Below are 21055 nucleotides of genomic sequence, written 5' to 3' on the forward strand. Positions count from 1 at the left end.
TTTTCATTGCAGCACCTTTAAACTGGTAACTTTAGCCATAAATAGATAAATAAATGCCAGGCTTGAAAGCAATTTTATGAGGTTGGTTGAGCAACATGGGATGAAAAATTTCTGTATATTCGATCGTAAGTAAATCCAGACTGGACTTAATCTTCAAAATTACAGCACTTGAAATTCAATTGATTTCAGCACGTCTCCCTTCCCTTCATTGGCATCTTCATCCCTTTAAATTTTCATGCACATTTCTATTCTTCATACTATCCTTCCCCTCCAAAACCCATCACTCCCATTGATGCAGTGACTTCCCCTAAATCTTGCTCCTTTTGCTGTCCCAGTTCTCTGCCTTGGTCTTTTTGGTGTTCTTCTCCAAGTACTTCATCTTCCTCTTTCAAGGGGCTGTGTAAGGATGGTGGCCCTGAATACCTTGAGGACTGCAGCATAGATGTAATCTTTTTTTAACAGAAAGGCAAAACGAATTCCAAGATAGTACTGCAAACATAAATGTCTAACAGACTCTCTAATGCTGTTCAGTTATTCCAAGGTCATGCTGACAATGTATGAGACTGTGATGAGACCTTCAGAGTCATTAAGAAACTGAAGAACACTAACCTACACAATAAGTTTGTATTGCTAAATTTGACACTGCTGGGAGTGAGTTCCACTTAGTTGATGGAACGGTTAAGAGATTATCTATGGTTAAACTCTTCACAACTTACATCGAGAAATGCTTAACACAAAGTGTCAATACACTATAATCATGAAAACTAGTTGAGATTACAAGTAGGAATCATTACTAAAGTTGTATTCTGCCCCTGAAAGTTCAAGGATCACCATTTATCATTCACCACTCACCAATAGCATAACAGGACCATGAAACGCATTTTCTGTGCCATAGCACAACTATAATTGCAATTGCTCCAGTGAGTGTCAGGACACTCAGACTCTGGTGAAATGGCTGAGTTTTAAGAGGTCCTTAATAATGAGAAGCCAAAGAAAACAGTTTGTTATACCAAAAAGCTACAATCTATATCCATAACTCCGTCCTATATTGCGTTTAAGTTCTTTGGTTATACTTCACTGTGTATGCTATTTTCAACTATATGACTGTAAATGCTCTCAGATACCAAGAAAATTAAAGAAAAAACTTTGGAAATGAAAAGGAAAAGGAAGCTGATCAACTTCTTTATTGAAGTTTAAAAAACACATTTTTAAATGTAAATATAGAATGGTTAGCTATCGTGGCAACTCAATCGCTCATAGCATCTGGCTTCTCTTCTTTAGTTCAAATTTCTTCATATATGGTATACAATATCTCAATATGCCATAGAAGTAGGCAGACTTGGGTATTGAATAATATTAACATAAATAATTAGGAAACATGTTACTTTCTATATTCATATAGAAAAGTGGAGTTGATAGGCAAGACTACAAGTATAAGAAAATTATAAAATCAACAAAATGATAGTTGATAGGCAAAAAGTGGTTAAAAAAATTACCACAGAAGCAGATGTATTAGGTTTGCTTCATTGAGAGATGCTCGATTCTTGTTTAGTGGTCCTACCCCTGATAGTTTTCTTCGTTGGTGTAGATATGCAATTCATATTTCCAGAAGTAAAGCTTAAGGAGGCTGCTAACACATGTTTCCATCATCACCTGGAAGTTGTGGAAATGGTAGGGTATCGTGGTCATCAAAGTGTTGTCAAAATCGTCATCTTCTTGATAAAGACTGCTGTTTCTCTTAAGAAAATTGTGATAAATACTGTCTGACAATTATTTTGTGGTGAATCAGTGGATGAGAGTGATGCAGAGGTGGAGGAAGAGGATGCAAGACAGCAACCTTTGCACGAGCTTAAACGGGAAGTGCATGCTGCTATAAGTTTTGAATGCCTCTAGTTAATGCTACTTTTACTTTCTGTTTGGCAAATATATCGTACGTGATGTACATATCATTGATTTTGGATACACCAATCATCCCTTTGTGGTATGTTGATTGTACAGCTAAGAGGTGTTCATGGTTTTGGGACCTGTACACCCTCTAGAATCTAGGTAAGAGAAAGATGGATTTCTCTTTCTTTTTTGTTGGTACACACACCTTATTGACAGAAAAGGAATGGACAGGGTAATTAACATTAAAATGATGTTGCATTAAAAATCGTAAGAGCAATTTCTGGTGCAACTGTGGAATTTCCCAATCCAATGCTCTTGATTTTAGATATAGACTGCCTCAAGGAGCCGTATGCTTCCTCAGTTTTAACTGCATTATTAGCTTGTTGCGTGTCAAAGTAGTCTCCAGGATCCTTCATGCATAATAATTGAGCAACATGAAGATGGTGAGGTTCTTGAAGATCCTCCATCTCAGTCGTCCAAGCAATCCTACCAAATCTCTCCTGCACACCACTCTCATCAACTTCGACGATGCTTCTTCCTTGAAGAACAACAGCACCTTGCTGGTTAAGGTCTTGTGATAAAGTACTTCTCCTGCTGTACACCTCATCCCGAAAGAATATCCCATGATCTGGAAGGTGCGTATAATCGTCTCCTTGGTCAGCTTCCATGTCCAAAGTTGGATCAACCCGTTGAAGCTTTCGACGAGCTTCCCTTGCCAATACCTCATCCTCCTTCAAAAACATTGCCAGTTCCTCATCATCGGAGGCTTCTGCTTCAGCTGCAGCAGCATTCCCTGTGATTCGGAGGTATTCAGCTCGAAATACTTCGTCCAAAAGTTTTTTTCCGTAGTCTTACTGGGAACCAGAGCAAGAAATGCCTGCTGAACAGCTGGTTTCAGGGCAAAAATTTGATACTTAATCTCTGCAGTCAAACTAAAAGTAACCGTGTTCATCCGGCCATCCGTCATGGGTTTGGTGTCCATTATCATTGAGTTTCTGAAACCAACCCGTTGCTTTGGCTTTGGACGGCTATCTACATCACCAAACTTGTTCCTAGCTGCCCAGAACTCAGCTTCAGTTAAGACACCACTCATTACATACTGCATATGAAGTTTGTGCAATTCACTGCTTCCTCGTAATAGCTTCATACGGTGCATTATTTCTGCCGTACAGATTTGTTCATCAGAAGAACTAGTAGATATTGCGGCTTCTCCACGCCTAGCAAGCGCATTGGCTGCAAACTCTCGGCATACATGAAGATCACGAAAACTTGCAAACACAAAGATGTAAGTTTTGTCCTTCTCACTGAGACGAAGCCAAGGTGGTCTATCTCCTCCCTCCTTAGTGTTTTTGAGACGTGTAATTTGTTTAAACTCCACATCGAGCGCCGGTCTCGCGCCGGTGGACGTGTGAACGTTTGGGCTGAACACAAACTTGTTCTCCGTCATAGTTAAAACCCCAAGAGTCCCAGGATCTCTCACTGTAGCCTTGTAATTAGCACGCTTCACCAGTTGCATACACCACGACATCTTCAGAGGAGTTCAGAGTATTTGATTTTGAGGAAACGATGTGCAGGTGAGATGTGCTTTTATGGACAGACCGAGGGAGGGATTTATTTGGTTTTCCCATTCCAAGTAGGATTACTCGAATTATTTCCTATTCCCAGTAGGATTATTGGAGAAACCGAGGGAGGGCCTTGTGAGAGATCCTGGGACGCGTTTAGGAATTGGGGGCCTTGTGCGTTTGTGAATCTTTTTTAATTGGAGAACCGAGGCCCCCCAATTCCTAAACGCTTACTAGAAAAGGAAAATTTTCTGAAAGCGTGTACGAGAAAAGATAAAATTTCTGATCTCATGTTTAGTTTTTCACTCAATTTATATTGCGGTAGGTTTGTTAAAACCAGCGATGAGATTGAAATGGAGAAGCTTAGAGAGTGTTAAGAAAAGAGAAAAGAAGGCAATGTCCGGAGAAGAAGAGAGCTTAGGGAGTGATTTTCTTGGATTACTTTTAAAGGCTCATCATGACACCAACGACAACCAGACGATTTCGTTGGATGATTTGGTCGACGAATGCAAGACATTTTACTAAATGACGGACGAAACCGGTATCTTTTGCTATAAAAAGATAAATAAATGGCAGACGAAAGCAATTGTATGAGGTTGGTTGAGCAACATGGGATGAAATTTTTTGGTATATTCACTCGTAAGTAAATCCAGCCCGGACTTGATCTTCAAAATTACAGCACTTAAAATTCAATTGATTTCAGCACGTCTCCCTTCCCTTCATTGGAATCTTCATCCCTTTAAATTTTCATGCGCATTTCCATACTTCATTCTATCATTCCCCTCCAAAACCCATCACTCCCATTGATGCAGTGACTTCCCCTAAATCTTGCTCCTTTGGCTGTCCCAGTTCTCTGCCTTGGCCTTCTTGACGTTCTTCTCCAGGTACTTCATCTTCCACTTTCAAGGGACTGAGTAAGGATGGTGGCCCTGAATACCTTGAGGACTGCATCATAGATTTAATCTTTTTTTTTTTTTTTAAACAAAAAGGAAAAATGAATACCAAGATAGTACTGTGAACTTAAATTTTCTATCAGATTCTGTAATGTGGTTCAGTCATTCCAAAGTCGTGCTAAAAATGAGCGTCCAATGATGCAACACCTACATTATTAACTACATTGGAAAAACCTTGTTATTGTTCCAGTTTGTGGTTGCCAGAGCCGAAGAAAATAAGACGAATAAAGTATTTCATGGTCCAACCCCTTAAAGATTGAAAACACAACATGATAATGCTTGTACGAGACTGTCATGACTCTAAGAAACTGAAGAACAAAAACCTACGCAATAAGTTTGCATTGCTAAATGTGACACTGCTAGCAGTGAGTTCCACCATTAAGAAATGTTTTTTCCATTACAATTTAACACCACAGAGTGTCAAGACACTAATCATGAAAACTAGTTGAGATTACAAGTAGTAATCATTACTAAAGTTTCATGCTGCCCCTGCAAGCTCAAGGATCACCATTAATCATTCACCACTCATCAATGGCATAACAGGATTGTGAGACGCATTAGCTGTGCCATAGTACAAGCATAATCTGCAAGTGCACCATGACGTACTTCTGTGTAGCACAAGTGAGCAGCATGCTCAAGATGTAGGACACTTAGACTCTAGTGAAATGGCTGAGTTGTAAGTGGTCTTTAATAATGAGAAGCCAAAGAAAACAGTTTGTTATGCCAAAACGCTACCATTTCTATCCATAAGCTCTGTCCTATATTGCGTTCAAATTCTTCAGTTATACTTCACTGTATATGCTATTCTCAACTAAATGACTATAAGTGCTCTGATATACCAAGAAAATTAAAGAAAAATTTAATGAAAAGGAAAAGGGAGCTGACTGACTTCTTTATTGAAGTTAAAAAAACGTATTTTTATATGTAAATATAGAATGGTTAGCTGTCGTGGCAACAAATTTTAAAATGAATATTGTCAACTCAATCACTCATAGCATCTGGGTTGTCTCTTCTTTACTTACAATTTATTAATATGATGTATACAATATCCCAACATGCCATGTGCCATAGAAGTAGGCAGACTTCGGTTTTGAATATAGAAAAGTGGAGTTGATAGACAAGACTCCAAGCATAAGAACAATATAAAATCATTAAAACGATAGTTGATAGGCAAAGAGAGGTTAGGAAAATTACCAAACAAGCAGATGGATTAGTTTCTGGTGTTGTCCCCACATCAGTGATATCAATGAACCTGTCCAAGTCATCATACAGGGTTACTGACAGCGCTTGTGTATTGAAGTTGTATCCATCTCTCTTGACCCTAGCAAGTTCAGCTTCCTACAAAGACAAGCATGAGAATATGAGAGGGCAAAGAAATGCAAGGATGCGTGCATGATGTTACAATTACACAACAATTACTCCACACCTTGTAATAAAAAGACGCTATTAGGCATATTGAGCGTGCATGTTTCCATCTATTAAACACATTTTCATTTTAAACCTATAACACTGGAAGAAAGGAGATCAAACTGTCTGTTGATGTGAAACACCGAGATCTTATTGATATGCTATAAATCAAAAGCACAATGCATAGTGGACAAGCTGCTTACAGGAAGTCTGGAATGCATACAAGATATCTAACCCAAAGAGCATGCAATGTCCAAACAATAGAGAATTCAAGACCACAGATGAATGAGCAAAACTAGAATTTGACAGTCTGAGGAAATTGAAGACCACAAAAGCCTAAAAACGAACTCTGTCCATCCCACAGGCCTTCCACTTCCTCCCCTTAACATTTTCAAAAATAGTCCTCTTGTTTCGTTCCATCCATGCTCGGAGGAGCAAAGCAATAACTTTGAACAGCATAATAAATCTTTCCCATTATTTGTCTAGTGGAAAAATGGAGTTTCTATCAAGTATCCAATGTTCAATTTTAGTTCTACCCTCATTTCAAAATTATTAACTCACAATCTAATAGCCATGATTGTGAATTTGTGAGTGGTACCAAACTATGTTCACTCATTGTTGATGATACATTAAACAAAACATTAATTGACAATGAACAAACCACAGAAAAATACATAAATTAACACAAAACGAAATTAAGGGTACCTGACGAGAACTGAACTCTATAAAACAACGACCCAAGGTTTTCTGGTTCAGGGGATTAAGAGGCATCGAAAACCCATCTTCTTTAATAACACCAACTTCACTAAACACTCGTCGGATTTCGCTTTCGAGCTGCTGGGCCATCTCCGCCTTCACAATCGGAAGGTTATCAACGACGATCACATTTCCGAACCCAATATTGAAAAGCAAACCGTCGTCGTCGTAGAACACTTCTTGGCCATCACTGTGAATCATAAACAAAACAAGAAAACATCATCAGTTGAATCAGAGTTTCGAGTTTTGAGGGTCGAAATCGTACAGTGGGGAAAGAAAAAGGAGTTTTTGGATTGTACCCAAAATTGTTCTCAGTATTATTATTATGTAAGTCTTGGTTAAGAGGTGGAGCTGCAGAGTTGAAGTGGAGGGAGGAGAGTTGGAGACGAAGCTCCTCGGCCTCGGCCTGGATGTCTTCCATGGTGGCGGTGTCTATTGTCATGCTTCTTACTGAGAAGCAGAGCTTATGCTTTTCTATTGTCACGCGTGCGCGGCTGATGCGTTGGAAGACCCTGTGCGAATTTCATGATAGGGGAATGAGACTGAGAAAAGTATTCTAGTGAATAAGGTTACAACAAGCGTGATATTTATCATAGTATTATTAGTTGGATAGCAAAATAGTGATATCTTGTTGCGTTTAAGTTTTATATTTTGGGTTGAATTGTTGCCTATAAATTTTTCTTGTGCGACTAGCAGAAAAAAGGGAATGACACTGTTTTAATCGGGTGTCAATCACACTATGACAAGTATCAAAGTTATCACTTATGGCAACACAAGTGTTTCTCGTGAGACTAATGCTAACATTGCTCATTTGTTATTTGAAACAAATTAATGATTTTGTTTGATTTAGTTAAGTACCATTGTTGTTCAAGTGTTTTGCTGAAATTTTATTTTGGTCTTTTGAACTTGATTCCTTTTGTTTAATTTTATGCAAATCTACTCTGAGCCTTTGCATGTGACACATGCACGTTAATGTCTAAATTATACGAAAATAAATAAAATTGTTAATAAATTGCAATGTATGAACTAAATTGGTCAAATTAAAAATATAAGGACGAAATTAAATGTATCGTGCAAAGCATGGATAAAAAAATTATTTAAATCATAAAATATTGTTATAAGAGCAGATAAGGGGTATCAAATGTTATAACTCTTAGAACATTAAAAAGAGACATGTCACTAGACAAAGTGTTAGTTAAGAAACCCTAAATTAAGGTTGAAGATATATGCGCTACAAAAACCATGGACCAGAGTATTTCAATTAAATTGGACTACTGTGTTGTGATTTTGTTTTTTTGTTTTTTAGTACAAGCAATTTGGGGAGGTAGGTTTACACAAATATTCATTGAGAATCTGAAATTTCAAACCTCTGCCCACATAAGTGGAGATGAAAGAGCTCAATCAATTGAGCTATACTCCACAGCCACTCTTGTAAACTTACAAAAGCTACAACTGAATTTTTAAATGAGGCAACATTAATATATTAATATTTATGTCTTACAAGTCTCATCTAGACCCCTATATTGTTCTATTGCCCAGCAAGATAATTTTTCTATAGGAAACCCCAGAAATTGACTCCCCTTAAAAAAAAACAAAATTTTAATTAATTAGGGTAAAACCTCTTCCATTTAGTATAGGAAGGTTGACATCAATCTCAAGCAAGAATGCCCAACTTCACACCAGAATTCGACATCAAGGCAGGCTACTTCATACTTAATTCAATTTTCACATCAGAGTTTTCTATAATGAGATGTTAAAACATATTTGATACAACACCACACTCAATTACAGGGATAAAGAATAACACTCAACAGGGAAGGAAAAAAAAAGGTTTTCTAGATATATAATAACAAGCTGTTATTGCAGGTAACCCTCACCAAGAAATAAAGACATCCTACAGGCAAATACAACACATCTTTACAGAAATCTGGCAGGACTCCAGCAGAGCCGTATCTCAGATTGCACTGTAGCTGTCTTCATCACTCGTTCGAATGTAACACATGATTGCCAGTACAAATACGAAAAAGGACGCGAGCTCCATTGCCATTGCTCCCCAACCAATAACACCAGCATGCTTTAAGATAGCAGGTATTGCAATGCTGCCAATAGCTGAAGCTCCAGTCAGGAACTTGGTTGCATTAACCCATCTGTTTCATCATTGTTAGGAAGCAAGTAAGAAGCTGAGAAATGTTGAAGGAGATTTAGATTGAAAGCAATGGATATTACAGTAAGTTCAAAGGGTGAAAGACAAACCCATTATCAGATTCTGAAAGTACAGAAGAATCAGATCCCACAAAGAACAGCAATGGCATTGGAAGAAGCACATACATTATTACTGCAAGAGAACATAGTGATGACTAAACCATTAGCATGCAAGTCGTCATGCAAATCATTGAAAACCTACATAAAGGGAATTCTCTATTGGGAACTAAGGTTCTTAAAAAATGTTTTTATTTTCCTCAACCTGTGTCTGTACATCATGTTGCTAGATGTCAGTCAACATCTAGCCCTATTACTATCCTTTTACCACCTGATATAATGCTCAAACGCTCCTGTTTCCAGTCAGGCCAAGACAAATATGAAGAAAAAAAAAAGTTCCGAAACAATGAAGCAAAGAGATGAGAAACTTTGCCAAAAGAATGTATTCAGATCCATTTTATTCATTTGAGTTCTGGGATAATTAAAGGAAAACAAAAAGTGGATAAAAGGGAACAGAATATGAGTACCCTTAAAGATGCTTTCTCAAAGAAGCTAGAGAATCCAAAAATTGGAATCTTTTATAGTATTGACGTACTTATCATTTCACAAATACATTAACATGTAGCATCACATAACAGCTTATTTGGCCAAAAGAAAAGGCATCATATAGCAAGTTTAGGAAGGAAAACAGCAATGTTAAATTTGAAAAAAAGTAATAAATTAAAGACCCAAAAGTTCAGTACGTACTAGTAAGCATCGGCCACCAATTATCGTACAAAGCACATGCCTGCCGCAAAACATGTGATAGATGAGAACACATAGGATGACTATTAACCTTAGAAACAAATGAATTCAGCAAATATAATTGACAAGAATGAACACTACCCACCAAAATTTGCAATACAATCCCTCCAGAGACCAAAATTGCCAAGGCAGCAAGTTTCCCAGTATGCAAGCAGGCACGCATATAGCCTGGTAAGTCTGCCATCGAGTACTTACCTCACCTCATAGATGGGGAGCAACTGAAATTATGATGTGAATAAAATGAATATACGGAAAGCATAAACTCAGCAAAAACTGACAAAAACAAATAAAAGAAAGCAGTCCACCATAAACAAGTACATGAAATATTCTAGCAGTCATACCACAGGATGTATGTGGTCAACCCAAAGAATGAAACAATGGAAGGATGACGGTGATTTTTTGGGTAAATTGATGATCTCCCTTCCTTTCACTCAAGTATTGTAAATATTCTAAACCAACACTTGTATGTTCATTCCATAGATCAATCTCCGAAGGTTAGTCCCTAAGCATAGAGTGAACTACTGAACCACTTGAATCATAACAGCCTTTAACAGGTGCCTTATAACTTCTCCAGTAATTAAAAAAAGTGTTTTGCAGTTGAAAAATCATCACAAAATCTACAATACAGATTAACTGTTCCACAGAGTCCTACCATTAACAGGTGCATTCATTGCCCATCTCCTACTTACATATACATACATATAGAGTTCATTTCTCAATGCAAGATTGTCCTAACGTTGTGCGCAATCAACATACCCATGACCCGGATATACAAATATACGTAGCTCTGGTCTAATATGTAGATAAGGTACTAAAAAAACATAACAGCCTTTAAATTGGAAATGGAGCTGAGAAGCAACTTCTATTTCTTTAAACAAACCTGACCCACTTGGGAACAATGTCATGTAGAAAAATTCATATAGTTACTCAATCACAAAAACACAATCATTCTCAGTACTTCTGTGGCACAAAGAAATGAAATCAATTCCAATTAGCAAAAGGTCTGCAAAATAGGATGACAGCTGCAACCCTTCAAATGGAATACAAAAAGAGGTGAATTCTGAGCATAAAATCAAATGCATGGCGATGAACAGATGAACTTCAGAGTTTTTTATTTTATTTTTACATAAATCATTTGTGAATTACAATAACCCATCAAACAAATCACAATCACCTGAATTTTACATCGAAAAATTCGACTAACATTGCTTAAACAGACGAATTATACACTCTGAGAACCTAAATTAACTACGCTCCAAAACGAAGATGCTTAAAAATGTATGAAAAACTTGAGTGGTACAAAATGTAGAGGAAGGCTTACCAGAGGCGAATCGGAGGTGAGAGCCAGAAACGTTTAGTTTTCCCCGAAAAGAAACGCGTAGCGGTGGGGGAAGTTTGGATCGGGCGCTGCAGTAATTGTTGTATTTCTATATTAACAGCAACATGGAAGGGCGCGGAAGATGCGAGACAAGACACTCTGTGTCTTTCACTCTACAGGAGGAGGGAGGGTTTACCGTTACAGCTACGCAGCAACACAGTGAGTTTGGATTGGGAGAGGTCAGAGCTATTGTCGGTAATTTATAATTATATTGTTCATTTTAGGGAGAAAAAAAAATAAAGTCATTTTCGGTGGTCTCCGTAATTTGCCCATTTTACCACTTTTGTCTTCATAGTTTTAATTTTATCAATTTTATCTTCATAGTTTCCAATTCGAAGCAAGAATCAAGGAAGAGAAGGGAGAAGAAAGCTTGAAGGGTGAAGAATCAACCCGCGAATATTTTTCGTACAGAAATTTACTCAAACAGTCCACTCCACTCAAATTCCTCCTCATTCACCCAGATTTTAACTAATAGATGCAAATTTTTTCAAAACCCCAAGCTCCAAAATCGCACCTAAAATAAATGGCAAGAGGTTTAGCATGTGTCTACCGTTAGATAGCTTAAATAGACTGAAATACTCTTTCACGTGGTCAAAGCTTAATGAAATTGGGAGGAATTTTACAAAAATTGAAATGTGCCCTTGAATTGCTCAAAAAGTACTGAGACCAAATGATAGAACAGGCAAACTACAATGACCAAAGTAAATTTTTACCTTGATTTTATTACTAAGTATAAAATAAAAAATAGAAAACATAAAATAGAAAAGTAATAAAACAATAAATATCTTTTTTAGTTGTGTGATTTAGATCCAGTGGGTCCCAAGGAAAATGTTTGATTATTTTGATTTGAGATGGTGGAGATGACACGAGAGAGAGAGAGAGATAAGAAATAAAGGTATGAGGTAATTAATCAGATTAGTTTTAGTTGAACATGCATGGTTGCTGGGGTTTGAGTTTGAAGGACTGGTTTAGCGGTCGGTCAAATTAAGAAGCAATTGGTCTAATAATAAGCATCCAAATTGATGAGAGGGAACATTGAGAAAATGCATTAGAAATGATAAAGACAGACAGAGAGAGAGAGCGACTAAACGACGGTGAAGAAAAGTTTTGTTTTAGGTAGGGGGTCGGTTCTAAGAATTTGGAGGTCCTGTAAAAAATAAAGGAAAGGGAAAATTTAATTGTAAACCAATACAATCAGTACAAAAGACCTAATCGTATAGGCTATAGGCCGAGCCTGATTTTAAAAAGAGATACCACATTTATATACCATCTTTCTTCTTCGAGGAGGAAAAAAAGAGAGACTTTCTTTACTTTTAAAAAAATTTAATATGCTGGTCCATGTAGTACTTGTCATGTCATGGGTTAACGAATCTCTCGTCGGCTCGATTGACAGAGGGTATGAAACTGTAGTGAAACCAAAGTTCCGTGTACGAAAATGACAAGAAATGAAATGTTGAAATTTGGTAAACTTCCGGACAGTAACGTGAAAATTTAGCAAGAATAAAATTTCCCCCCATCGTAGCACATAACAAGTTCATTGAATTGCATTAGAAACCCCCAATTAGCACATCAATTCAAATTGCATTAGAAACTTAGGAAAAAAGTTAGGAAGCTGAGCGAGGCATAAGGCCAGAACATGAAACAAACTCAAAGGGGGCACAAAACACAAAGGCAGACAAAGCAAACACTTTGCTAAGACGAGTCAGAGGGATGCCAGGCAAAAGCAGTGGTTCTATTGCAAGGGGACTTCTTGAATTTCACAGTAGCAAATCTGCACCTGATTGTTTTTCTCACACCATATGCAGTAGACTGCAAGAACAACACAAGGCTTCTTGCTGATATTGGAAATAACCCTTACCAGCTTTAGAAACCATATGAGCATGATGGTGCCAAGATGTTGAGAGCCATGTAGAGCCACATTTGGTCATTAATTGCCTCCATATCCCCTCACCATAGGTCCATAAAAAAAATCTAAAAAAAAGGTGGCTAGGTCGAAAGGAACATGAGTAGGACTAGGAGAATAGATTTGCATTCGATCCTTTGTCGCTAAACGCCCTCTAGTAGTCATCCTTAGTATGGACTGAAGAAATCAAAAAAGCTTAACCAAAGTACTCCCTGATTGTATGTATAACTGAATCGCATTCCAAGGAAATGCAGAAGGGGAGCAAGAGGGGAAATACCATTTGATAAAATCAGCACGACAAGCATCAGGTTGATAAGAAGGCAGATTAGTTTGGATATCCACTAGGATACAACCAAAAACCCACTCCACACCCTCCCCCGCTCCCTTTGTTTTCGAACCTTTAGATGAATGGTTGAGAATTGAGATCTATTGAAATGCATCTCACCCATTATGTATTTTAGCTGTTCATATCTGATCTAACATTAGGAAAAAATAAATAAATAATCCTCACTTGAGAACCTTTTCAAAGAATACTATAAAACAAACATAAGAATCTATGAGTATTGCAAAGAAAGTTGATAGGCCTCAAAACTCTCTGACAGAAAGTCCTTCAAATATGGAAAGGATTGCTCAACCCTGCTTGAACTATAAATTGCTCCATCATAATCAACTGAGATTTTGGCAAGGGCAGTTTTCAGCAGTCTTGCACAGAGCATCAGTGTATAAGCCATAAACCATAGCACCCCAGTCTATAGAGCTTTTGATAGAGCATGAAACAAATTCCCCCAGGCCAAATTATAGAAGGCCAGATGTATGATAAAATCAAGGTCACCCTGTTTTGTTTCCTCTCAGCTTTCACATCTCTTATTTCTCTGCCTTCTGTTCTATGAAGATTCCAGAAAGAATCAAATATCGTCTCAATGGGTTCAGTCACTGGAATTTCAATGTACATGACTGAAAACAATCTCAAACTGTTCCATGATCTAGTAAATACAAATTCTTATTAGTCAATGCTGGCCTAGAACAACAAAACTCTTATCATTTCATTAGTTTCTAAGACGTCACTGATTTCATCACTAATTCATCAGTTTTTACCTTTTTTACATAGTTTTAACCCAAATATACATACCAGGGTCACACTAATTCCTTTCTAAGATGCTATTCCGTCAATCTTTACAAAGTTTTGACCCAAATATACGTACCTAAGTTTGTTTTCACTGGGAAGATTAAGTCACCTAAAAACTCCTAAGATATATGCCTTGCTAATTCATTGCTAATAAATTATACATAAAAAGGGGGTACGTTGTCAGCCTCAAATGGGAGAAGGAGGCTGAGATTTATCGGAAACCATATTTTGTTATTTATTTTTCATTGCTCTTTAAGTCCCTCTAGCATCAGGGAGCATCAGAAATTCTAATCCAGTAAAAACCAACGAGAAACCATATGGTTTATACACAAGATATCGGATGAAACCATATAGCATTACAACTTTTATATCAAACCGTATAACTTGGTTTTTATTCGTAAAAGAAGAATTCAGTTACAACTATCATATGTTTGTAATGGCAATCACCAAATGCCATAGGAATTATGATATGAAATTGCAACGGAATCAAACATAGGCAATGATTATCAATTTCAATAGAAAAAACAAAGAAATCAATGAATCATCAAATTACCTCCTCAATGCAAAATGCATATCCAATTCCAAATTGATCAGACAACCTTCCCTTGCTTCATCTACTCTTCTGTTGAAGCCTTGGAGCTCCGAAAACCCTTCTTCAACTCGGCAACTCTCTTTATACAAGCCGCCTTCGACTTCCCAGGCACAGCAGCTGCAACCTTCTCCCACCTCATCGACACATCCTTGGGAAACGCCTTCAGGGCATTGAGCAATGCAATGTCTTCAGTTGAAGCCCAACTCACCCCACCACCATTGCTCTCTTTCTTCACTTCACCATTTTCCACCACCAACTCATCACCCAAGTCTTGACTCTCACTCTCGATTTTCTTGTCATTGGGCTTACGCTTCTTCAAAAACTCTGCATAAGAATCTGAATCAGTCACTTTCTTCTCTCCCAATTCTTTGGCCTTCTTGATTACACTCTCCACCTTATGCTTTCCCCGAAACGACTCGGAAATAACCTCCCACCGTCTCAGCTTCCCTACCGGGTGCTTCAAGAGCAGTTTCTTCAAAAACTCAACATCCTCTTCAACCCACTCCGTCTCTTCATCAAACACCATAGACCCATTACCATTACCTTCGGAAACCCCACGCTTTTTCTCTTCTCTCACAGGCCCATTAACAGTTTCGGCCACCGGTGTCGAATCTGTGCCCAATTCATCAAATCGACGCGGCTTTGATCTCTTTTGAGACACCCTCTTCTTCGATTCCTCCTCTACTTGGGTTATGATTTCAGGGAGGTCGAGGATTTGGCCGTGACCGACGCGGATGTCACCGCCGGTGACTGAAGCGGGAGCGAAGGGGCCGATGAGGATGGAGAGAGCAACCCAGATGAGGAGAGATTGGTAGGGTTCGGATTGGAGGAAGAAGAAGGAGAGACCCAGTAATAGAATTGAGAGTAATATTGTAAAGGCAATGAATGGTTTGTTGAGATTCTTGTAATGGGGTTCTGGGTCTGTGGCTGAAGAACCCACTGCTTTCGATTGGAAGAGGAACCTTGGCCTTGCGTCCTCGTCCAAGAACTCCATTGTTGGATCTCAGAGCTAAGCTAAACAGAGAGCCTCTTTTATATACTAGTCCATGTAGGTTCAAAAAGTCATATGTGACGGCGTCGTTTATGTGACTTACAGCCACACTCAAAGTCATATAACATTGGGGCTGTCATTTCTTTTCATTTTTACTTGGGTCCTTAAAGTTGAAGCCTTTAGAAACTGTTACTTTTTGAAAACCAGTTAATGCGCGCCTCATTTTGCCGACCCATCCGTTTTACCTTCTCAGAAACCTTAGTCAAAATTCGATGCTTTGATTTATTTTGCCGATGTTATAAAACCCAGATTGCATTTTCAAGAACCCATCATGCAAAACTCACTTCTGATGATTCACAGCTTCTTCATTGTCTTTCCCAAAATCTATTTGGAGAGGCACGCAAGCTGCTTGAGAAATTGCCTGCAAGAAATAGCCATGGCCGTGTTGTTCACTGGACTTCTTTGCTTACAAAATACTCGAGAAGTGGTTGTGTTGATGAGGCTCGGATGCTCTTTGAGATCATGCCGGAGAGGAACATTGTGACTTATAATGCGATGTTGTCAGGGTATGTCCAATCTGGGAGGTTGAATGAGGGCTGGCGGTTCTTTGAAGAGATGCCAGAGAGAAATGTTGTATCGTGGACTTCAATGCTCTGTGGGTTAGCAGATGCGGGGAGGATTGATGAGGCGCGTGGATTGTTTGATGTGATGCCAGAGAGGAATGTTGTTTCTTGGAATTCCATGATTGCTGGGTTGATTAGGAATGGGGATTTGGATGGAGCAAGGCGGGTTTTTGAGCAAATGCCGATGAAGAATGTTGTTTCTTGGAATGCCATGATTTCTGGGTATGCTGAGCATTGTAGAATGGAAGAAGCAAGAGTGTTATTTGATGAGATGGTGGATCGGAATGTGATTACGTGGACTAGCATGATATCTGGTTACTGTAGGTCTGGCAATGTGGATGAGGGCTATTCTTTATTTCAAAAAATGCCTGAGAGGAATGTTGTTTCTTGGACAGCCATGATTGGTGGCTTTGCTTGGAATGGCTTCTATAAAGAAGCTCTATCACTATTTCTTAAATTGAAGGGGAACTGTGACACAAAACCGAATGGAGAGACCTTTATATCGCTTGTATATGCTTGTGCAGGTATTGATTTGCCTAATCTTGGCAAGCAACTACATGCTCAGTTGATTGTGAACGGATGGGAGTATGATGATTATGATGGCAGATTATCAAAGAGCCTCATTCACATGTACTCAGCCTTTGGTATCATGAATTCTGCATACTTTATTTTTATCAAGAATTCAAGTAATTGTACAGCTCAGTCTTGCAATTCCATGATTAATGGTTACATACAGATTGGACAGCTAGACCAGGCTCAACATTTCTTTGACAATGTACCTATCCGAGACAAGATCTCTTGGACGTCTATGATCACTGGGTATTTTAGTGTTGGACAAGTATCAAAGGCTTGTTATCTTTTCCAGATCATGCCAGATAGAGATGCAGTTGCATGGACAGCAATGATTTCGGGGCACATCCAAAGTGAGCTTTTTGCAGAAGCTACCAATTTCTTTTCAGAAATGAGGTCAGAAGGTGTTTCGCCTCTAAATTCAACATATTCAGTTCTTCTTGGAGCTGCTGGTGCAATGGCATATCTTGATCCTGGGAGACAGTTCCACGGCCTGCTGATAAAAACACAATATGAATCTGACTTGTTTATTAACAACTCGCTGATTTCCATGTATGCGAAATGTGGGGAGATAGATGACGCTTACCGTGCATTCTCAAACATGAGTTTGCGGGATTTGATTTCATGGAATTCCATGATCATGGGGTTCTCTGACCATGGAAATGTGAATGAGACTCTGAAGATCTTTGAATCCATGGTGAAATCTGGGACCCGCCCAAATTCTGTCACTTTTTTGGGCATACTATCAGCATGTAGCCATGCAGGGCTTGTCCACAGAGGGTGGGAGATTTTCAATGCCATGAGTAATATTTATGCAATTCAACCAGCTTTGGAGCATTATGTTTGTATGGTTAATCTTCTGGGCAGAGCTGGGAAGGTAAAAGAAGCAGAAGAATTCGTTTCAAGGCTACCTTTCAAATCAGATCATGCTGTTTGGGGGGCATTGCTTGGTATATGCGGGTTTGGTGAAACGAATGCTGAGGTTGCTAGGTATGCAGCCAAACAACTCCTGGAGCTGGATCCTTTAAATGCACCTGCCCATGTGGTGCTTTGTAACATATATGCCGCTAATGGTCAGCATATTGAGGAAAAATTGCTGAGAAGGGAGATGGGATTGAAAGGAGTGAGAAAGGTTCCTGGATGCAGTTGGATTGTGCTGCAAGGAAGAGTTAATGTCTTCCTCTCAGGAGATAAATTACTTCCACAAGTGGATGAGATGCTATCACTTGTATTTGGGACTATTGGTCAGAATCATAAGATGGGTAGAAATATGTGAATATACGGTTAAAAGAGCATCATTTGATAAATTCCAGAGGGGGATTCGAACTTGGGGCCTCTTCTATCAGTGAAAGAGGTTCGTTTGATGCAAATTTTTGTAGTTTATTTTACATTTTGAATCCATATTAAACACAACAGGAGATTATTGATGGAGTTTTTTTTTTTTTTTTGTTTGGGTGGTGGTAGTGTTCTCTTATAATGATTTACTAAAACTTTCTTCGTAGGAAAATTCAAAATTCCACACGGGTTTCTTTGTTATTTGAAAGAATATCCTCAGAGTGGAGTAACTGATGCACCAACTCTTCGCTTTCAGAAGTCTCTGTGGGGCATCTGAGGTTTGCCAATTATGCCAATTATGTCATTTGAGGATGAGAGCCAATTATGTCACCCAATACCTTCCGATGCCTTAAAAAGTGAGGAATCTAGTCGCAGTCATAATATTAATAAAAAAATAAAAGAAGCCTTCATTAAGAAATTTGTGTGATCATTAAGGGTAAGAGGAACCTTATTGTATTGATATTGAACATAACTCACACAAAAATATAATAAAAAATTGATAATTTATAGAATTTGGTTGAACACTGATGATTACATGAAGGAATTCTGCCAACTAATCCTCTTATTCAAGCATATTCCTATTTGCAAAAGAAAAACATTAATTAATGAAGCACAACAAATCAAAAGATTTGTGTAACTAAGACAAATTTATAAATTAGAATATTTGATCTGCTGCATTTGCATGTCTATCTATAATTAGTTCACTTGAACTCCTGAGTCATATGTTTGTCCAACTTTCCAGTCTTGTGGTATGTTATTCTCAGGAACAACCCAATTCTCATCACCATCTTCATCACTGAATAGCATCCTTATCTGCAAGGGTCCACTTGGGGGTGAGGTAGTTGTCCAAACTGCTCCATAACTCCTGTCCAATAGTTTGCAGGCAAAATTTTGTGTCTGCACATTTTGAAAAAAAGAATTTTTAATTATGTGATGATGAAGATGACAGAATAAGAATAAAGCAAGTAAAGTTGGTAGCTAAAAGATAAGAACATATGACTTGGATTCATATGCAGCTCTCTAATTTCATTTGGTAATTGATCAGATTAAGAACTGTTTCATCTTTGTTTCATTGCTTTCCTAGTTGAAACTACAAGTACTGAATTTAATGGTGAGGAGAAAATATACCTCACATAGCTGGACAGCTGTGATATCGTTCTTCCCTTGCTGGTAATATATTACAAAAGCCAAATAGTGAGGATAATTACTGTTCTCATCAATCTTGATTGTAATATTTTTTCCTGGGTAGCTGCATGAAACCCTGTTTTGGAGAGAGAGAGAGAGAGAGAGAGAGAGAGAGAGAGAGCTACTTGGTTAGTTTCTAGTCATCAAAGTTTTTCATAAATGAATAGCTACATATATAGATAAAGGAAACCATGTGTTTGTGTGTGTTTCAATTTTACAGATTGTTCTGTTGGGACAATCTTCTCTGTGTAACTATTGATCAGAAGTGTTACCACCTCCATTGTGTAACTATGAAAATGGCTTATTTCTTCCTCAAAGTTGCTAGGCTCTTACCGTCGGTATTCGATATCGACTACTCCTTGGGACAGCAGAGAAGCAGCTGCATCAGTAGTTTGAGCCATCCGGCTAAAGGCTCGTTTGCTAAGGATGAAGTCCGTGTTGTGACCGGAGCCTTGGTCAGTTATAACCACAGTTGCTCCTTTGTCTGAGCAATAGCGGCTGTTGGTGCACCTCACCTAGTAAATCATGCGGCAAAAAAATTAATTGATCACAAACACTAAACACTAACACACACACACAAGCACATATTTTCATGCTTTAGGAGTGCGTGCTCACCTGGTAACAAGCACCACATCCAACGCCATTGCGATAGAGGTCGGAGGCAGCTGAGACATCCCCTCCGTTGATGGTTGCTCCAAATGAACCAAACCCACAAGCACCTACTATAGTTCATAACAAAAAATGTTAATTAGTACTAAGCATACACATAAATCCACTACCACATACATAGCATGCCCGCAACATAGAAATCTACTGTTCATTTTGTTTTCTTTAAATAAAAGTCTCTTACTATCTGTTCCTTGCTCTTCAGAATTCGGATAATAACTTGCCCGAGAATGAACGAAACAGTCACTGCATGTTGCAGCCTCCCCTGGAGTTTGTACTACAAGCAAGACAATGAAAAGGGAAAGTTGAGACCACAGAGAGAAAGCCATTATAGGTCCTCACAAGCAAAATGAAATGAGAGCTAGTTTTCTTGCTAGAATGTTATTGCAAGTTGGTGATACTGCATGAAGCTATAGCTAAATGGTTAGTGTATTTATAGTAAATTATGAAGTCCAACTTCAATTTGGTAAGCCTCACTAACTTTGACATTCTTCTGAAGAATTTTTTTTTCTTTCTGAATGAGTGGAATTCTGTTACTTGCGTTTGTCGGCTACCTTCCTAGCCATATTTATTTACTTGATGTAGAATATTATTGTGGAAAGCTTCTTTCTCATCTTTCAAATGTGACAGTGATTTTTCTTTCCTTGTTGAATTCTGTGGTATTAAATTATCAAAAAGTCATTAGTTAAACTGTATCCAAGTTTATGCTATTTTCTTTGTTTCAGTCTAAATATGTTTGCAGTGTTATTAATTCATAAATTTCTCAAGTCAGAAGCAGAAAAGTATGAATTTGTGGATAAGCATGTATATAAGATGAGAAACATTTGATTCTCACAACTTGAGCTGATTTTTTTTATTGATTTGACCATGATAGGTTTTGTTGACACTGGCATACCAGAGAGAGGGGTCAAAATCAAAGATTGAGATTTGAGACTTTTGAATAGAATTTCCTTGAATTGGAATTACAAGGCAAAGTTAGGTGCTTTTGCACTAGATTAACCCCTTATGTTCGGCATCTCAAGTTTCCCACCTAGTGCTAGTTTTGATTTGAGGCACATGGGCTGTGATTTTATTTTGGGTGTTAGGAAGTTCTTAGGAAACACCCTTCCTTCATATGT

At 38.2% G+C, this 21055-nt stretch overlaps 5 protein-coding genes and 1 pseudogene across 14 annotated transcripts; 1 reads left to right on the top strand and 5 right to left on the bottom strand.

Annotated features, from left to right (window-relative positions):
• Positions 1 to 16: 16 nt before the first annotated feature.
• LOC103328901 (eukaryotic translation initiation factor 3 subunit B-like) lies at positions 17 to 7115 on the bottom strand. 6 transcript variants are annotated; one of them, XR_016128532.1, is made up of 5 exons: positions 6865 to 7115; positions 6515 to 6755; positions 5597 to 5740; positions 1497 to 1653; positions 293 to 431 (listed from the first exon to the last, which is right to left on the bottom strand). XR_016128532.1 is itself a non-coding variant. In XM_089055801.1 (4 exons), exons 1-4 carry the CDS (start codon positions 7005 to 7007, stop codon positions 258 to 260), a joined length of 702 nt encoding a protein of 233 aa, XP_088911927.1. In that variant the 5' UTR covers positions 7008 to 7114; the 3' UTR covers positions 17 to 257. The 6 variants fall into 6 exon arrangements, 5 of the variants coding, with proteins under 5 accessions (XP_088911927.1, XP_008229532.2, XP_008229534.2 ...); XM_089055801.1 differs by lacking the exon at positions 1497 to 1653 and having other exon boundaries at positions 17 to 431; positions 6865 to 7114; XM_008231310.2 differs by lacking the exons at positions 293 to 431; positions 1497 to 1653 and adding an exon at positions 3867 to 4412 and having other exon boundaries at positions 6865 to 7113.
• On the bottom strand, positions 1919 to 3717 carry LOC148915594 (general transcription and DNA repair factor IIH subunit TFB1-1 pseudogene; annotated as a pseudogene).
• A 1135-nt stretch (positions 7116 to 8250) lies between the features above and the next one.
• Positions 8251 to 11381, bottom strand: LOC103328900 (Vacuolar protein sorting 55 (VPS55) family protein). The gene is made up of 5 exons (XM_008231309.2): positions 10890 to 11381; positions 9654 to 9786; positions 9512 to 9551; positions 8819 to 8900; positions 8251 to 8712 (listed from the first exon to the last, which is right to left on the bottom strand). The coding sequence occupies exons 2-5, from the start codon at positions 9750 to 9752 to the stop codon at positions 8520 to 8522; spliced, it is 414 nt and encodes a 137-aa protein (XP_008229531.1). The 5' UTR covers positions 9753 to 9786; positions 10890 to 11381; the 3' UTR covers positions 8251 to 8519.
• A 1895-nt stretch (positions 11382 to 13276) lies between these two features.
• Positions 13277 to 15583, bottom strand: MAMYB (Duplicated homeodomain-like superfamily protein). Of its 3 annotated transcripts, none has more exons than XM_089041209.1 (2): positions 14529 to 15583; positions 13277 to 13728 (listed from the first exon to the last, which is right to left on the bottom strand). In XM_089041209.1, the coding sequence occupies exon 1, from the start codon at positions 15559 to 15561 to the stop codon at positions 14590 to 14592; it is 972 nt and encodes a 323-aa protein (XP_088897335.1). In that variant the 5' UTR covers positions 15562 to 15583; the 3' UTR covers positions 13277 to 13728; positions 14529 to 14589. The 3 variants fall into 3 exon arrangements, with proteins under 3 accessions (XP_088897335.1, XP_088897338.1, XP_088897337.1); XM_089041212.1 differs by having other exon boundaries at positions 13277 to 13733; XM_089041211.1 differs by having other exon boundaries at positions 13277 to 13832.
• Positions 15584 to 15618: 35 nt separating this feature from the next.
• LOC103329039 (pentatricopeptide (PPR) repeat-containing protein) lies at positions 15619 to 18469 on the top strand. 2 transcript variants are annotated; one of them, XR_016121915.1, is made up of 2 exons: positions 15619 to 18105; positions 18254 to 18469. XR_016121915.1 is itself a non-coding variant. In XM_008231474.3 (1 exon), the coding sequence occupies exon 1, from the start codon at positions 15769 to 15771 to the stop codon at positions 18025 to 18027; it is 2259 nt and encodes a 752-aa protein (XP_008229696.2). In that variant the 5' UTR covers positions 15619 to 15768; the 3' UTR covers positions 18028 to 18194. The 2 variants fall into 2 exon arrangements, 1 of the variants encoding a protein (XP_008229696.2); XM_008231474.3 differs by lacking the exon at positions 18254 to 18469 and having other exon boundaries at positions 15619 to 18194.
• Positions 18470 to 18572: 103 nt separating this feature from the next.
• On the bottom strand, positions 18573 to 20328 carry LOC103328898 (expansin-like B1). 2 transcript variants are annotated; one of them, XM_008231306.3, is made up of 5 exons: positions 20122 to 20328; positions 19887 to 19990; positions 19605 to 19786; positions 19215 to 19347; positions 18573 to 18983 (listed from the first exon to the last, which is right to left on the bottom strand). In XM_008231306.3, the coding sequence occupies exons 1-5, from the start codon at positions 20264 to 20266 to the stop codon at positions 18783 to 18785; spliced, it is 765 nt and encodes a 254-aa protein (XP_008229528.2). In that variant the 5' UTR covers positions 20267 to 20328; the 3' UTR covers positions 18573 to 18782. The 2 variants fall into 2 exon arrangements, with proteins under 2 accessions (XP_008229528.2, XP_008229527.2); XM_008231305.3 differs by having other exon boundaries at positions 19887 to 19993.
• Positions 20329 to 21055: the final 727 nt, after the last annotated feature.

The sequence above is a fragment of the Prunus mume genome, linkage group LG7 (genome assembly GCF_029339155.1).
Source record: "Prunus mume cultivar Tortuosa linkage group LG7, ASM2933915v1, whole genome shotgun sequence".
NCBI classification, from domain to species: domain Eukaryota; kingdom Viridiplantae; phylum Streptophyta; class Magnoliopsida; order Rosales; family Rosaceae; genus Prunus; species Prunus mume.

Excerpts from the sequence above, each read along its gene's own strand:
- LOC103328901 (XM_008231310.2), bottom strand. The coding sequence starts at position 7,007 with ATGACAATAGACACCGCCACCATGGAAGACATCCAGGCCGAGGCCGAG. Across the intron at positions 5,741-6,514 it reads TAGAGTTCAGTTCTCGTCAG|GAAGCTGAACTTGCTAGGGT; the intron begins GTACCCTTAATT and ends TTGTCTTTGTAG. Across the intron at positions 4,413-5,596 it reads CTAATCCATCTGCTTGTTTG|ATTAAATCTATGATGCAGTC; the intron begins GTAATTTTCCTA and ends AAAAAAAAAAAG.
- LOC103328898 (XM_008231305.3), bottom strand. The coding sequence starts at position 20,266 with ATGGCTTTCTCTCTGTGGTCTCAACTTTCCCTTTTCATTGTCTTGCTT. Across the intron at positions 19,994-20,121 it reads TGAAGAGCAAGGAACAGATA|TAGGTGCTTGTGGGTTTGGT; the intron begins GTAAGAGACTTT and ends TATGAACTATAG. Across the intron at positions 19,348-19,604 it reads GTCGATATCGAATACCGACG|GGTTTCATGCAGCTACCCAG; the intron begins GTAAGAGCCTAG and ends TCTCCAAAACAG.
- MAMYB (XM_089041209.1), bottom strand. The coding sequence starts at position 15,561 with ATGGAGTTCTTGGACGAGGACGCAAGGCCAAGGTTCCTCTTCCAATCG.
- LOC103329039 (XM_008231474.3), top strand. The coding sequence starts at position 15,769 with ATGCGCGCCTCATTTTGCCGACCCATCCGTTTTACCTTCTCAGAAACC.
- LOC103328900 (XM_008231309.2), bottom strand. The coding sequence starts at position 9,752 with ATGGCAGACTTACCAGGCTATATGCGTGCCTGCTTGCATACTGGGAAA. Across the intron at positions 9,552-9,653 it reads GGATTGTATTGCAAATTTTG|GCATGTGCTTTGTACGATAA; the intron begins GTGGGTAGTGTT and ends GTTTTGCGGCAG. Across the intron at positions 8,901-9,511 it reads TTGGTGGCCGATGCTTACTA|TAATAATGTATGTGCTTCTT; the intron begins GTACGTACTGAA and ends GTTCTCTTGCAG.